General features: G+C 38.9%; 1 protein-coding gene across 3 annotated transcripts in view; it reads right to left on the bottom strand.

The window, feature by feature from the left end:
- Window positions 1-17,947, bottom strand: part of TAF4B (TATA-box binding protein associated factor 4b) — a 70,503-nt gene that overhangs the window by 20,179 nt on the left and 32,377 nt on the right. For all 3 annotated transcript variants that reach the window (XR_008211366.1, XM_052704456.1, XM_052704458.1), the window contains exons 10-13: window positions 13,308-13,480; window positions 10,381-10,511; window positions 5,169-5,294; window positions 4,149-4,205 (exon numbers count right to left, since the gene is read on the bottom strand). Coding sequence is in view for 2 of the 3 variants with exons in the window: in XM_052704456.1 (XP_052560416.1) it covers window positions 4,149-4,205; window positions 5,169-5,294; window positions 10,381-10,511; window positions 13,308-13,480 (487 nt within the window). In the remaining variant the exon portion in view is untranslated. The remainder of the gene's footprint in view (window positions 1-4,148; window positions 4,206-5,168; window positions 5,295-10,380; window positions 10,512-13,307; window positions 13,481-17,947) is intronic.

The following is a 17,947-nucleotide window of genomic DNA, read 5'->3' as shown; positions in this document are numbered from 1 at the left end:
AAGCCCATTTATGGCAATGACATCTTATTTGCTTTTTTGCACTGGAAAGGAAACTGAAGAATTTTATTTTATCCTGCCACAAGAGTAGTCTTACAGAATTCCAACTGTTAGATTCAGAAAACTAAATATAGAAGCAGCAGAAGAGTTGTGGGTAGGAAAGGAAACAATTCAATAGCTCGAAAATTGAGAGATGGAGATGGTAGGGAGAACAATTGAGTTAGAGTTATTTGAGAATGTGAGGGGAGAAAGAGTTAGGATGGACACACGAAATAAAGTGAGATGATTTTTGAAAAAAGATAATACAGAACAACAGCATTTCCAGCCATTAGATAACTCCCAGGAATGCACTGGAATCATGCTGACTTCAGTGTTTTCTGTGGGGTTTATTTTGTCTTTACAGAAAAGTAGTGTTCAATCTTTTCCTCCAAAACAGTTAATGAGAAAGGTAAATTGAATTTTCTCAGTATCTCATCTGCTGCCATCTTTTAACATCTGCACCAAAATCATAATAAAATAACTTGTAGGAACAAAGAACTAGAAAGACCTGTGAAGTCATCAGAATACAAAGTTGCCAGAACAGCCAGGGAGGAAGCAAGCAAGTTTGCTGTTTATCATCAGGTAGGCACTCCACGTGCTCTTCCCCTTGTTCAATATGCAGCTGCTCACCTTTTTCACTGTTGGGTGCATCAAGGTAAGAACAGAGGTGAAGGCCACTAATATGGATTAAACAAAGATGCTATCAGTATCATACCTGCTCACCTGCTTAACGTGAAGAAGCACTCTTGCACACACAAAATCCAAATGGCTTGCCCAGTTTCCACCTTAAACTTTCTACAGGTGTAGTACAAACAGACTCACTTTTCAAGATGACAAAGAACAAAAAAAAATCAGAGTTTGTATTTAAGTTTACAGTACACTGACGCATACTGCCATTTTTACAGGTTGTCTTTGATGTACTATGCATATACCATGCTTGCTGACTTGATAGCATCCTACACTTACTTAAGTGGTCTCCTTTCAGAAATAGAAAGGAAGCTAGAGATAAGCTGTAAATACAACTATAATAATTGTATCAATTGAATATTGTTTATAACTAGAAGTATAGTTGGAAGTAGAACATGAAGTATCAGAAAGCACCTGAAAAAAAATGAATTTTAAAAGTACAAGCATCAAGGACAGAGCAAGGACTGCATCTCTCTCAGTTTGAACCTGCAGCTAAGGGTGAATGAAAAGCAGGGGCAATTCATCCAGGCTTTGGAAATGCAGTTATACAAAGAGCTGGCCTATGAGGTGAGTAAGGACAAAATCCTTGAGTGGATAAAGGAGCAGCTTCAGGCAAGCCTAGCAGCTGTCTCAGAAAGAATGTGCACTTTCTGTAGCTATTAAAATTTACTGAAACAGGTGAAAGGGAGAAGTCAAAGACTTAATTCATAGCCAGCTATGTAGCCTAAGAATATAGCAAAACAAATGATTTATTATAAGGGAAGTTTTAGGTAATAGGTCATGTGAAAAGGGACAAGAAGGTCACAGCAATTACGTATAGTCTTTTAGATAAAAGAATCCACTACCAAGTCTCTGGATGCACTTCCAGCAATTTCAAGAAGCAGCCCCCAGCTACTGGATGACAGTACATCCTGGATTTAAAAGTATTCATTGTTACAATATACACCCTATATTTTGGGAAACACTGCTTTAGAAAACATCCAGAATGTCCAGTGCCATTACCCCACAGTCTTTCCATACTCCCAGCAGGTCACCATTAGCATACAGAAGATAGCTCTGAGGAAGGAAGACCCATATTCATTCTTTAAGACCTACAAAGGGACAATTAGATTAGCTTTTCTAGTGGATACTCAACCACAGTTGCCTGGAAGGGATTCGATTCCAGCTGAGAGATGAATTGCAATTCCTACCTTTGGTTTGCTAGGAACAGTCTACACTCATAGCTTGACCAGTAAGAATGACAATGGTGAGCCTTTTCAGGCTTTCATCCCAGCACATCCTACAACTAGTTTTAGGTTTAGGATGTTTGTTAATTTCAATTTTGCTCTTATTGCAGACCTACTTGCACTTGCATTTTTGTACTGAGCTAACCGTCAATAAAGTGTCAAGACTGACCAGTTTCATGTGGGCTCCTTACAACTTAACCTTGAAACAGACAAAAGAAAGCACCAGGAAGGTGGGTCTCCTGCACTGCTCATGAAATCTGGTGAAGTTCTGGCTGCCCCATACTCAGGAGAGCAGAGGGTAAGGCAATACGCATGAAAAGATCTTCATTGTCTAAAGTGGCATATCTGCCTGCTTTTCCTATGATGAAGCAGTTGGAGACCACTCCGTGATTGGCAAAGCACAGACAAAACACAGGACAAGCACGATTAAGGCAGTGCTAATCCAGCACAAGATAAGATATAGGAAAGATATCTTTCCTGTATATATCTTCATAAGATATATGAACTAGAGGATTTTATACTCAAGCAGTCCTCTCCACTCTGTTGGCTACTTTTTTGTATACCTAGAAGAACCAAAGTACACTGTTAAATTTCCTTCTTCTAAATATCTTGAGTCATGGAATATTTTTCAAGACCCTCTATGCTATTGTTCAAAGGCAAAGAGAAAAGTAGTTGCATAAACTAATTGCTAAAATGCAGGTTTGCAGTGGTTCAATAAAAAAACTACAAAAACAATCATATGATCTAGAAGTAAGGCCACCTACAAGACAAGACAAATCAGCGTTTACCCACTGATTGTTGAACCTGGTGGCAACGAGGGAAACTGGAAAGAGCTTAAAGGCAACTTCTGTACTGACTGATTATTCTGTAAGCATGAAAAAGGAGTTGTAAGGAGGGAAAAGGAATTAAAAGATAGATAGTAAAGCAAGTTTTCTCTCCTCTCATTTTACAAATTTCTTCTACTTTGGTGCAAATCCAGAGCATTGATTCTAATACTATTTTACTGGATTTCCATTTGTTTTGCCTCAGCTCCTACATTAATCCAAACAATAAGGGCCTTTAAAGCACTCATAAATAACCTGCTGCTGCTCCTGGCACCTAGGAGCCAAGTGCAGCAATGTTAAGCAACAACAAATTTCATAGTTCAAGAGGCACAGTTAAGGAAAAAGGTTGCTCAGAAAATCACACTCATTTAGCACAAAGATCCTTAAAAATTGCATGAAATCAGTCAAGTAACTATAGAAACCAATTTCTTCAGCTCTGTATCACACGTCTCACACCTCAATTGTCTTTATTATCATCTGCTGTCAGATCCTTAATCAGAAATGTGAACAGGCTTGATGATTTATTCAGCAGGGAAAAGAATCTGTAGGTCAAGTGAAAAATTTCACACACACATACACACACATCTTCAACCTTAGGTACTTTCATTTCATTCTGTTCCCAGTAGCTCTGGGGGCAACTCCAGTGAGATCCAATATTAAGGCTCAATTAAAATAAGCTCCAATTAGTGGAGCTTTTTTCTCTCAGGCTAGAAAAGTCAGGAAATGGATATTGGGAAATGTAAAAAGTCAGCTACTGAGAGGAGGCTGCAGACATAAATGAACTTATTTGTTGATTTCTACAGTTGCTATGCAGAGGCCTCTGGGAGTAAAAGCTTAACCAGTCTAAGCTATAAACTAAAACCCCTGCAGCTAAACATGAACTGTGTGAAACAAGGGCTCCATTCCAGAACAGAAAACTGCTGGGCCCAGAAAATTAAAAGCCAGAGGCGTTTTCCATTTAAACTAAATCCCAGTACCGCCTCCCAGCCAAAGAATTATAAGCAGTATCAGATTTACAAAACGAACAATTACCCTGGAAAAATGTAGCCTATTGTACAGTCCCAGATGCTAAATCTCAAAGTTTCTTTTTTTTTTTTCTAATCCCACATTATATTCCTACCAAGTGTACTGCTGTAGTTTACAAAGAGCCATTTCTAAACAAGACTAGAACTACGAAAATAAAATGTTGAAAGAGATCTCATAACTCATTGACCTCGTTTAAAGCACTGCCCTTGCCTGTAGCAGTTCCTGTCCTTCCCCAAGGCCTCTGCAAATGGTATGCAACAGCAAAATAAACCCTGACCTAATTGCCAGGACAGGGCTGCCAACCTTCTCTCAGCACACAAAGGCAAGCATGGTAACTTGAAAGACCTACCTCTTTCACTTTCTGCTTTAAACGCAGATGCTCTGGATCTTCTTTATTGGAACGGCTCTACCAAAGGAACAAGAAAAAGATTGAATAGGAATTACTAGCATCCAAACACCACTGCATACATACATTAAATATTTAATAAATGACAATTTTCTCCTGTGATTGAAAGATTTTGCTCCAGGGGTGAATGCCTCAATCCAGACTGGCTCCCCTCCCCCTCCACATACATACACCCTCCCCTCCCCCTCCCCCCATCTGGGCTGGCTGCCTCTGCTCTAGCCTGAAGCAAGATTAAACTGAAAATGATGCTAACGCTGTCAGTCAGGTCCAGTCTAGGCATGATGCTGTTCATGTCAGCAGCAGACACTTACAAAGGACAGGAAGTGCAGGAAAGAAAAGGAGTCATAATTCTGTACTTCTGCAAGTACAACCTGATTCTTTCCAGTCTGGATTACATTTCCACCCAAGGGGATCCAGAAGTCAGCTCAAAAACAAAACAACAAAATAGGAGAGGATCGAGTCTCATGTGATTGTGCAAGATCTACTGATTTGTTGGGTTTTTTTTGTTGCTGTTTGCTTGTTTTCATTTCTGCTCTTGCGGGGAGAGAAGTGGGAAGGATACTTATTTCTGTTCTGATTCTCAGATGCAAGTGTACCAGCTCAAAGTCGAACTCTCTGAACTACAGAAAAGAAATATACCTGTCAGGGCAGCAAATCTCCCCAAATTCCAGGTGTGGAGAAGGACAAGGGCATTTTCTGAACTCAAAACTGAGCCATAAATGAAGTTTATGGCTATGCGAATATTACTTTTATTTCATTTTGTCCAGAAGGAATAATCAAAAGAAGAGCTCACTCTTACCTGAAAGAATTCCTTACCTACTTACCTGAAAGAATTCCTATGGTTTTTAGAAGAATGTAAAAAGCCTAAAACCCTTTTCTGTATGGTTTGAGTTATCCTAAACATTAAAGACTAGTTATAAGGCCAGTGTTTCAGCTCTGAAAAGCAAGAAATGATGTTCTTACCTTGGCTGCTCGTAGCAACATTTCACGTTCCTCTTCATCCTTTCTTTGCTTTTCTAGGTGATCAAGCTTTTCAAGAAATTTTAGCTGTGCTCTGGTGTCACTAGATACAATGTATGTATCACTCCCCTGAAAAGAGAATTTTGTTAGACAGGGCTTTTTATACACCACTAGAACTAATAAATGGAATCAGCCTGAAAATAATGCTGTTTTCTCAAGCTGAGAAACGTAAGATGCTTTAGAAAGACTTCAGGTGGTATCTCCTCTCCACTCAAGCATGCTTCTTTGGATCTGTGACTAGCAAGAGGTTATGGAGCAATTGACAAAATTAACACCTCATTCTACTGTCTATTGACTATAATAATACTACAATTGTAGTCTTTATGAAAGGCTATCATAAATTTCATAACCAGTAAACAAACAAGATTGTCTTCTGGATGGATTATTAAGAGGAAAAAGAACAGAACTGAGAAGAGATCATCATACACTTTCCCATTTAAAGACAGTGGATAAAAACATAAGACCCAAACTTTTGAAGTTTTTGCCATTTAATCCAGAACTTGAAATAAACCTTGCCTGGTGGGGAATCAAACTGGTTATATTAATTTTGTGGTGGGGAATGTGAGGTGATTGTACATAATTTATTGTAGCTCCAGAAATATATATTTCTGCATCAGGGGATGCTTTCAAATCACGGAATAGTTTATGTTGAGAGGTGATCTATAAAGTCACCTGGTCCAATCTCCAGCTCAAAGTTGGGCCAAATGAATATTATTGACTAGTTGTAACACTAACTGAACATGTATGCGTTGAAACAAGACTACAGTCATTTTAGTACGTACATAGATATAAACAGATAGCAATCAGTAGTTTGCTTTTCTTATCATTTTTTTTCCCCTTTGGAAAGACTAAGTAACTTAGATTTAGCTTGTCTCAAAAGGAAGAACAACAGAAGGAAAGATCTGAAACGTTGTCAGCCATGAAAATCTATTTTTTTACTGCTTCTGCTCTTCTGCATTGGGTATTGAAATATACACATCGGACAAAGGACATCAAACAAAACAAGATATTTATTTAAACCACTCTAATGTACATCCTAGAGTTTTCTGTCTCTGTTATTTTGTGATCTTCTCTTTTCCTGATACATTTATATTTAGGCTTTTAGCAACCAAACATATGTATTTTCAGCAGTCCTTCCTTATACTCCATCCAATCTCACACTTAAATGAAGCAACTCTGACATGCAATTCTTATGGAACAAGCACAGGATGTTTTACAGGTATATTCTAAGGGAGGGTGTACTTCACATATATAAACTATCAGTGACTTCAATTTCCAAACACTTAAGTTTTCAGACACAGTATACTCAGACCCTTCTTCCCACACTCATATACTTCTAAAAGTTGGAAGAAAAGTAAAAGTCACATTGTGAGTCACTGCTGTCTTCCAAACTCAATTCTCACAATTCAGACAAAGCATGAAATCAATCCCTCTTCTTGTATTCTGTTCGCTCCTTTCAGTGAGCCACCACATTGTCACGTATCACCAATTGTGGCTCAGACCACACCATGTGTTGCAACTAAGGAGACTTTGTCCTTCTCAAGAAGAGTCTGTGGTTCTGCAAAACAGTCTGACAAGCCTTTCTCTTCCCTCTTGTTACTGCTCTCAACTTTTTACTGCTCCCCACAAAACACACACTCCATGAGTCAGCCTCAGCACAAGTACAATTTGTTTTGGAGCAGTAGTTTATAATCCACCACCATGCTGCAATCCTTTTAACAGGACAAAGAAGAAAGCCATATTACCAGAAGATTATTTTTTGAAGTTTAGAAACGCTTCATTCTGGAATGTTGAAAGTCAGGGTTAGATGATTACATTTTTAAAGTCCAATCAAAGACTCGATGCCAATTAGTGATGCAAGCCACCCAATGAGAAGTACCCCAATGCAGTATCATAAAGCCACAGGGGACAAGAACTAGGAGGATTTATTTATTTATTTTACACAATTTTTACTCAGTAACAGAGGCTTAACACGTCTGAAGTTTCTTAAGAACCTCCAGTTACATTTTGTCCTTTCTATGCAACAAGCTTATTCTGTTTTCTGTTAGCACTGTAATTGCTTAGACAGACAACGCTACATTGTATATGTTCTATACCTGCACATACCTTGTAACCTCTATTGTTATGAGGAAGCAAGCTAGATTAGTTTTTGTTCATATAAATGGATGAATTTGTTCACACAAGGCCAGACAAACCTCACCTACAGCAGTGTGACCCCTGCAAAAACTGAAGTTACACACAGGTTGTAATTAGGGAGAGAATCTGAGGATTTAAGTTAGTGACAAGTAATGCAAGTAACCACAATACAGAGCATGCCTAAATATGTGGGGACATCCAACAACAAATTAAAGGGAAAGCTGTACACCTTGTTCACAGTTTGCAAGCTCCTTTCTAGACTGTCATGTACTTCTAAATGAATTTGAAATCTAAGGTATTTCCAGTTTGGTACTAGGAAAGTATTTTATGTCAAGAGGTACAGAAAAAAAATACGCATGCGGAAGCTTCATTCTTTTCAGTCCTCCAGGAGTGAAGCTGGAAGAATCCCATACAGAACAGTTCTTCTCCAGGAGCTGAACAATTCAAAGCATGTTGAAAAGCCTTGCTGAGGACAGAGTATGGACACAAGAGGTTACGGAGGATCAGCTACTCTGTGGGAACTTAGTGAGCTTCAGCTTTACCTAAGCCAAGTTAAAAGCAGAAAAGTCTCTAAACCTCTCAGGAGTTACTTCTCTCTGCAGTTTGATGGGTTAGAGGTGGGCAGGGGGCAAGGGAAAGAAAAGAAGAAAAGGAATGCTGACACTTTTCACATCAAGGAACATTTACAGCAGAGTTTACCCCTTTAACCAAAGGAGCTGCAACATCATATTGCCATATTGACAGGATGGTCTAGGCTGCCATACTTCATTGATACTGCACACTAAGACAATGTTGTCATTAAACCAGGTTTACAACAGCATACAACTCTCAAAGCCAGGAGTTCATGGCTCCAAATACAGGGAACACGGAATAGTTGTCTGATACTGTGCTAAACCCAATCCACAACAAAAACATTTTTAATCACTACACAGTTTAGCTGTCACTATTAATTCTGGTCTTGGCTATCATATGATGTCACAGGCACACTCATACCTCAGCAGCTCTCCAGATCACAGAAGAGAAGCAGCTGAGGAATGGAACCATTTAGCTGACTGTCTTTATTGTCTTACTAGGCCTTTCTCAAGGAATCACAGTAAGAGCTGCAGAACAGACATCAGCTTATAGCAATTTAAAAGGCTATTCCCTGCTTTGGATACAGATCACCAGAACAGTTCAACACTAATTAAATTAGTAACTTACAATTACAATTAAGTGTGTGGCTTTTCTTTTTCTTTTCTTTTTAAGCAAAAAATGGCAAAAGTGGGAAAGTCTACACAGTAGCAAGCTGTGATACAAAGCCTTTAACCTGCCAAATCTCTTTGAAAGGCTAGTCACCAGATGAAAGTTGCTAGGCACAAGCCTAATACAATACAAAAGGTCTCCTTGGTATTAACCCATGAATTACTAACTTTCACAACAGCTTCTACCCTAGTATAGTTACCTTGATTTCACCACATCTGTCACGATACTCTCTTTTTCTAATGAATATATGCCAATAAAAAGCCCTGGGGGGCAACTATCCAACCCTCATGTAAAGTGTCTGGATGATTTTCTGAAATGCATGGAGTCCACAGAGTCCATAGCCTAGAGGGATAAAAGACAGCAGTGGCAAGCACTGGGGGAGATAGAATACAGGCCTATACAAATACATACCAGTGCACTAAGACCCTGAAGTCTTCTGCTCTTGAACATAGATTTCTAAAAGCCTATCAGCATATTTGCAATATTATTCATGTGAGAATAATCACAAGTGCAATCTTCCAGGGTATTCACCTGTAATCTAATACCACCTTCCTACTGAAAAAGGGCACCTGTGCCTCTAAGATTATCATGACCAGTACAGGTTTTTCCTTTTTTTTTTTTTTTTTTTTTTTTTTTGAGAAGAAGTTTATTGCAGTCATACAATCTTATCTTCGCTTCTGGCAATTCAATCATATCAAAACCAACCAGATTTCCCTCTGTTTTCATTGAGGAAAGTCAGTCTCTCCAAGCCCACTGTCCAAAAATAACCCTCTTGCCATCTTTAGCATTCATAAGGCACTGAGTGCTACCAGAGCCCTTCAAGACTTCAGCTTCAACCTCACTTCAGCTCACAGATATACTGCATTGCCTACTTTGAAGACAGCACAACAACACAGAACAAAGTTTTCTCATAAAAACTGTACACATCTTCTGCACTGAATTTTTTAAAAACTCTTCTGGCAAGGAATAGTATGCTCAGCTGCTCTGGATGTCATCATAATACTTCAAATTTTCCAAACAGTTCCTGCTCTTTAATACTGCTTCTTCATTATCTAGAAGCCTATAAAAAGGATTCTACTAAAAAAATAACTCCTGTCCTGTCAGTTGATTGCTCTTATTATATTGAAATAAAGTTCCTGTTTGATACTGAAAAAAAAAAAATATAAATTCATACCTTTGTTTGTAAAGAAAAGTCTCAAAGTGCTAGCTTGGTCTTTTGTAAGTTAATGCTTCCTATTCGTACCACGCTGGCTCAATGATATCAGACCTCCTTCATACTCAGTGAAGTTAATACCACAGGAAGGAGGCTTTCAGTAACACTGGAGGTACATAAATCCCTGAGACTAACATCAAAGGGTCTCTACTTTCACATGGAACTGAAAATAAAATACTCAAATTCTCCAGGCCTTTTGCTGAGAAGTACCATGGTTCCATCAGCAGCAAACAAAATAAGCAAATGCAAGCCCCTAAATCAATCCAACGACCAATAGCTTTATGTTTACCATGTAAAAGGGAGATTTTTACATGACAGCCACCGTTTCTATGGAAAACTACAAATGCATTTACATTTGGTTTTAAGAGTGCTTATCTAACAAGTTGAATGGAAAGTATAAAGAATAGTTAGAGGCTATTAAACAGTTAAAGAAAATCAGCCTTCGGTAGACACTGAAAAGAATCACATATTGCATATGATGTACCTATGCTTGGAAGAAGTTTAGCTTGAAGGCGGTAAAGCAGGAAAACTTTGGCACAAAACTTGCTTAATGATTTCCTTTACCTTATGGGTTGATACTCTGTGCTGAGCAATTACAGTTAGTTTTTCTAGGAGCCCTCGTAATCTTTCCTGTGTAGCATGGGAGATCAAGTTCACAACATCAGAGTTAAGTTCCATAATGTCATGCCTTTTACCTGTGGAAGCAGAGAAAATCCATTACGTGTTTTAGTAGTAGCTGATAATTGAAATAATTAGCACAGCAGGTATTCTGTTCCCCCTGGAAGTCATACCCATTATGAATAAAGGTTTGGAGATTATGATTTTCCTGGTAAAGTCACAACTTCAAAGATCTTAGACACTACATTAATAAAACTTAGCCTGGAGCTTCAGAAAATATAGACATTGTTTCACTTAGCCTCTAGAATCACTCTCCTTGCAAGGTCATTTGTAGGACAAAGTTAATAAGAACACAAATCAAGCTTCATGTTCAGGGATGGGGAGATGTGGTAGCTGTAGAAATTAGTGCCATATTCTGTTAATTTCAGTAATTAAAAAAAATAGAGAATTACATTTTGCCCTGCTTGACACCACACTTGTTAACAACTCATCACATTTATTCGATGAACAGGGAAGACTTTCGCAGTGCTCTCCAAGCATATGAGACCCAGGCATCCTCTCACCTACCTCGACCAACCAGTCCACAGCAGACTGACCCAGCTATCCTAAGGTAGAAGCTTTAAAAACAAAGACATAAACCAACTGGGGTCATCGTGCCTTCAACCCATTTCTCTCTGGCTGACACCACTCTCCCTGTTCACTGACAAGTACTGCTATTCCTCTGCACTTCAGCAGCTGCTTTTGAGGCTGCCCAGACCCCATGCTCAGGGTGAGATGCCACCTCGCACCTTCCTGCAGGCTGCAATGGAGCAGCATGCCTGTGGTTGACACAGTGCAGCTCCCTCAGGACACCTGGAAAGCACTGCCTTGGGGGTAAGGCTGACAGTGCTTTCACACACTTTCTGCACAGTACCTACCAGAAGCTCTTTTCCTTGCCCCTCATAGCATTTGCAATAGCTGTTAAGACTTTATGATGCAACACATAATAGCATTCAAAATCCATTTTGATATTTATTGCCAAGTGAAGTGTTAAGAATGGATAAACAATACACTGTAAAAAACTAATCACCTATTTCATCTGCCTTTATTATATATTTTCAGTTAGAGTAGCAAGTCGGGGACAATCTACAATGTTTTCCCACACTATGATCAAAATGTTCCCCCTGTTGAATTCACATGGTAAATATTAGACCGTAGTTCAGTTAAGTGCAAAGCACATTTTGCTCAAGCATCTTTTAATGCTTCCTCCATAATTTACCACTAGACAATCAGGACACATGAAACTTCAGTTTAAGACCAGAATTAAATTCCCCCAACCCTCAGAACCACCCTCCACATACACTTCCTGAACAGAAGAGGGATCTCAGCTAAGGAACATAAGCATTTATTTTCTAAGTTGTTGTAATCCCTGACAGTACTCCTTGCCTCACTATCAAAACATTTTTCATTAATAATAATTCATGTCATAAACGTACAACAGCTATCATGCAAGTCTTGAAAGAGTTGTATTTATGTTTTCCATCTTTAAATAAGTTACTTGAACATCACAAAACAGTTGTTGTACAAGCATGTGGGTTTGTTTTGTTTTGTTTTGCTTTGTTTTTGGTTTTCAGAACTCTGTTTTCCTTATGTGTACTGCCTGGATAACTAGATAACCTTCTGCTAAACTATGAGAAAAGCTTCTATGCTCCAGTTCCAACATATATATTCCCCTTTCAATTAGTAACACAGCACTACCTTCACTAAACCATACCCTATGCAGTTCAAACTGCAGATCTGTGCCAGTGCAGAGTACATGGAGTACGAAGTACAGGAAGGTAGCATATAGAATTTGCAAGATACATGCTTTTCACAAGCTAGTTGCATTGCTTGGACTGGGATTAAGTTGCACATAGAAACAGGAAGTCTTTCTGATCATCTAACAAGACCACTTGTATTATGGCCTGAATTATGGCTGCACATATGAACTGGGGGCTTTATATTATAGATGCTGAGCTGCTAAACTCACTGTTACAGAATGGCAAGCTACCAAGCAGGGAACAGGAATAAGGCACTGAAAAATATCCAGCTTGCTGTAAACAATGCAGTGCTATACAAATGCACGCTCCACTCCCTGCTTTGACATAACATACATTCCACAGTATTATCCACTCATACAGACAGATAACTAACATCTCCTTTTGTATGTAACTCAGTGAAAGAGTTTTCCATAGAGGGAGTCATAAGCAAAAGCCTGCCCTGTGCATGTAAGGTAGATGAGCCACCATCCCTGAATGTGTTTTAAAAACGTCTAGATGTGGTGCACAGGCACATGATTCAGTGATGGGTTGTTAAAGTTAGGTTAGTATGGTTGAGGTTGGACTTGATGATTTTTGAGGTCTCTTCCAACCTGAGCAATTCTGTGATTCTATCAGCAGCATGAAATTTCTTCCTAACCACAGGGGCAGGATCTGCAACCTTGGTCAGCAGAATATATACAACCCCAACCGGCTAAGGAATGCACATGTTTTTAGAGAAGTCAATTTAATGTATCCAATTAGGAGCTGCAGGAATAGAAAAGCATACTTCAGCATGTGAAATTAACATCTGTATGTTTTTTATGTACTCCACTAAATATAAGAGTAGTAGTAGCTAACTTCTTGTAAGTAAAAGTGGCACCGGTTTGTCTTCTCTCCTATTGCGCTTCAATCTTCTACATAAAAAAAAAAATTGAAGATTATTTCTCTACTAGAAGGGGTCGATAGATTCAGTAGAAACACATGAACGAAGTTGACAGATCTTAGAGTTCTGACTCCTTCAAAGACGAGAGTCTGGCTAATGAAAGAGGCAAGGACACACTACATCAGCACATACTAATCACGTTTTATTCTCACCGATGTTCAAAATCTTCTTCTGAAGTGCTTCAGAAAACAGAAAAGGTTCATCTGCACAAGAGCGGATCACAGTACCAATGAGCTCTGAATTTGTGGCCAGAATGCATGCGCTCTCTTCGTTAATGTTGACTCCAGCCATGGAAGTCACATCATTTATGTCATCTTCATCTTTTCTAAAGAGAAACACAACATTTTATGCTTCATTCAGAATGGATACAAAGAAAAGGGCGCTTCTATCAACAAGTATGTTCACATATTTTGGAGGCTACCTCTATACTACAGGTTTTTGGTGTGGAAGCGTTTAGGTAAAGAAGCCTCACAACAAGCCTTCACAATTCATTCAAGTTTCTCAAATGTTAGTTTGACTAATGTCTCAGTTGCTAGGTATGCAAATTCTTTAGAAGAAACTTAAATTCTGAATAACCTTGTAAACAAAGGGCTGAGGTAAACCACGGTTTAAAATTCCCATGAGATTCCCCATCTCCACCACTGATCTTACAGCAGTGGTATTTATTAGCGGCATTTATTATTCAGAAGTCAAGGTTCCTCTTGGAGTTATTAAAGTCACAAGTTAAATTGGAATTTGTTATAAAAACACAATTCACTGAATAGCAACAAGTGAAGAATAAAGTTGAACACTTGTTAAACTAGAAGCAAGGCAATTTTCTAACAGATATGCCTGTCCTACAAACTGAAGATAGCAGGAAAAGCGTATTGGCACAAAGCTGATTTCTACTTCTTTTTTCAGAGTTCCCTTCTTGCCTGTATGCTACAATCAACTCAGATCTTCCTCTCTGAATCAGCCCTATTGTACAGCACGTGGCATCCTCCACACCGCGTGCAGACACTTCTGAAGAACAGTGGCAGAGATCTAGTTCTCAGCATTCCCTTGTAAACTGGATTCTGTTGAAGCTCAAAATAAAAATCCAACTGTGGAACTTTGGACTAACAAAGCTAGAGCTTCAGAAAGCACTGTATTGCCTAGATAACTCTTGAATCAGGAGCAGGTCAGAAACTTCCTATTCCTAGATGAAATGGGATCTCTTGGAGAATGCTTTCTGATTAGCAATAGGTATAAATTGAATTTATTGGAAAATGGGTTGGGTTTTAGTGATGCTCAAAAGATGCAAGAAAGTGATGTTTGTTTTTCCTTAAATTATAGAATTCTCTTTTTCGGACTTTAATGGCATTCTGTGGTGTAAGACTTCTCCCACAATATTATGAAGAGGAGGCAAGGAAATTAATCCAGCCTTCCCCTACCCTTCCTGCCTTTCATTTGTATACTTGCATGCCAGACAGCTTCTGTATAATTTGCTTAGGGAAAAGGAGACCAACAGATTCTCAAATCAGTTTCGTACATTAAGTCTTACCTAGACATAGCTTCCTGACCAGGCTTGTGCCTCAGATTCATCACACTAAAAAAAGGACCCTTGTTTATGGAGTCTACATTAGGATGCTTGTAGCACAGGTAAACTATTATACCATTTCAGTTTTTAATCTGGCTACATACTCCAAATACTCAAGAAGGCTACAAGTAACCTTTTGGACTATACATCTAGCTACAATTCTATGTTTCACCTCACATTATCAAGTAACTATTTTTTTCTATATTTCCAATCATTATCTCTCTTATGAGTGCACACGCATGAGAACTCATGCACAAGTAGCCATCTCTACCCATGCTGGTTCTGAAGACCAATTCTAACTTCTTTACTGCAGACATAAGACTGCATTAAGTTACTAGCTTTGATGAAAGATTCTTTTGCATTTAGAAAAACACCGCTGCACTTATTTTACTTAGCTCAAAGAATGCACCACAAAATTTCCCTAGCAATAGTGCTCACTAGCAAATAACATAAGTTTCAGAAGCCAAATGAAGTCTGCACTCTTTACTGTTCATTTTATCTTGTTATTTTAACAAAACTCAATCATTTTAGGCACTGTACCATGTATTTAGAGTGAACTATTAAAATCGTTCCAGTAAAGTGATAAATGAAAAATATTCTAGAACACACATGGAGGTGTTTGGTTAGCTGCTGACTTGCTTTCATCTTCAGCAAAACCTCCACAAAATCCATCATCTTTATCACAGCCATTAATACTTTTCTGCATTTGCTCATATCACATCCAGAGGCCAACAAGAAACACTCTCCTAGCTGTTATAGATCTCCAGTGATTAAAGTTGTCAGGACAAACAATAAAACAGAATGCTCTGCTGTCAATGTTATCCTGTATGGAGTCATATTTGACATTCAAATTGAATACTCAATTGGAGAAATATGTTCAAGCAATGCAGATGTACTTCCTATGTTACAGATTTGGCTGTAGTGGCTGAAAAGTGAGTCTGTGGCACCCTCTGGTGTTTGAACAACGCATTCATTTTCTTCACATTCAATTTTCTAGTTACTCAATGATTTACTTATTTTTTTTTTAATAGTAAAAGTGAAAACTACTGAAAATATACTTAACCCAAACTTCCGTGCACTACCACAGACAACTACAGGGGACAGAACAGTTCCAGCAGAGCAAGACTCACCAGCACTCCTGATCACCAAGGGCAGGACAAGAGGCTGCCGAGATTTTTCCACTCTGCTATCTCACTCCTGCTTGACTAACAGTTCTGATTTCTGGAACTTCCCAATCTAAATTTTCAAATCAGCTGTATCCATTTTTGAAAATAAAAGATACAACAGGTGCAAGAAATGCACAAGTAGTTTAAGAGGTGAATATGCACCTTTTTTTTTTTTTTTTTTTTTTTTTCCCCCAGGGTGCTCCAGTATATACTAGCTTTGCTGTTCAACAAAGCAAAAGGCAAGGTTTTGCACTTGGGTCAAGGTAATCCCAGATACGTATACAAACTGGGAGAACTCTTTGAGAGTGACCCTGCTGAGAAGGACTTAGGGTTCCAGTTGATTAAAAATGTAATGAGTCAGCAGTGTGCATTTACAGCCTGGAAGGCCAACAGTATCCTGGGTTCTATCAGAAGATGGGTGGCCAGAAGGGCAAGGGAGGCAATTGTTCCCTTCCACTCTGTCCTCACGAGGCCTCAGTTGGAGCACTATGTCCAACTCTGGGGTCCCCAACAAAGGAAAGATAAGGAGCTTTTGGAAAGCATCCATAGGAGGGCCATGAAGATGATCAAAGGGCTGGAGCACCTCCCCTATGAAGAGAGGCTGCAATATTCAAAGGAAATTCACAAATATGAAGGAAATCAACTTTTTACATGGGTAGACAGTGACAGGATAAAGGGGAATGGTTTTAAATTAACACCAGGGAGATTTAGATGAGATGTCAGGGGGAAGTGTTTTGGTTAGTTTTTGTTTTTGTTTTTTTTACTGAGAGCGGTGAGGTGCTGGAACAGGTTGCCCAGGAGTTTATAAATGCCCCATCCCCAGAGGTAGTTAAAGTCAGGCTGGATGGGACCTTGGGCAATCTGATCTAGTACTTCACTTAGAAGTTGGCAACCTTGGCTGTAGCAGGGGGGTTGGAACTTAATCCTTGAGCACCTTACAATCCAAGCCATTCTATGAGTCTGGGATACTTTACCAGATAAGTAGAACAGTTATAAAACTCTTGATGTTTGCTTTTAAACCAGACCGCTCCTTACAGTGCATTCTACAGGACAACCGACTCTCAGTGATGTGCAAGGTTAGCTGAAATCTTACTTTTTCTAGGAAGACTTTTCAAAATTGAAACAAGAAAATCACCCCTTCCCATTCTCATCTCTAGCAATCAAAAAAGAAACACTGTGGAGTACTGCATCCAGTTCTGATCTCCTCAGCTCAAGAAAGACAGGGATCTTCTAGAGAGAGTCCAGTGGGTTCGAAGAAGATTACGGAGTATCTCCCTTACGAGAAAAGACTGAGAGACATGGGACTGTTTAGCCTAGAGAAGACAAAGAGGGGATTTTAACACCTAGTGGCCATGTCTCAAGCGGATGGGAACAGGCTCTTTTTGTTGGTGCTCAGTGAGGGGAAAAGGGGTTGTAATAGGCACAACCAAGAATACAGGAAATTCCTGTATCACATCAGTTACGAAAACATGCTCTCTGTCCATAACAAATCCCATCACAAAACCTGAAAGGGGGCCATCGTGTTCTCTACCTCATTCATCAGCTGGCTGATGGATCATAAACCAGGAAAATTAGCTTTGCTAGGAATAATAAATGACAGAAGAGAGCAAACTACTTCAGGACTCAATGGGGAAAGTCTATTGTCAAGGCTAGAATAATGCTAAGTGATGCCAGGCCTGCTTGGTTGCATTGGTGAGTACAAGAATCGAGAAGATATCTGAAGAGATAAATTCTTCAGGGATGAGAAATCTATTAGAAAAGAGTAGGTTAAGCTAGAGATTTCAAACCTGAGTTGTCAAGTACTTCAGCTAATTAAAATTCATAGTCCAGCAGAGCAGAAATCCATCTTGGATCACACTGCAGAAGCACAGTTTTTTCTAAATACTCTAAAAACCTGACAAGATAGAACCTCAAGAAACTCAGTTCAAACTTCTTCATCCTAGAAAGTTAATTTATTTTTACTGGAGGAGCACAGAAAAATCTCATTCCTAGGGAGAATTGGGTTTTGCTTTTTGAAATATTTATCAGGCATTTTGTTGGTTGTTTTTTTTTTTGTTTGTTTGTTTTT

This window comes from Tympanuchus pallidicinctus, unplaced genomic scaffold (assembly GCF_026119805.1).
Source record: "Tympanuchus pallidicinctus isolate F22 unplaced genomic scaffold, pur_lepc_1.0 scaffold5, whole genome shotgun sequence".
Classification (NCBI taxonomy): domain Eukaryota; kingdom Metazoa; phylum Chordata; class Aves; order Galliformes; family Phasianidae; genus Tympanuchus; species Tympanuchus pallidicinctus.
This window is presented reverse-complemented; position numbering and strand designations above follow the sequence as displayed.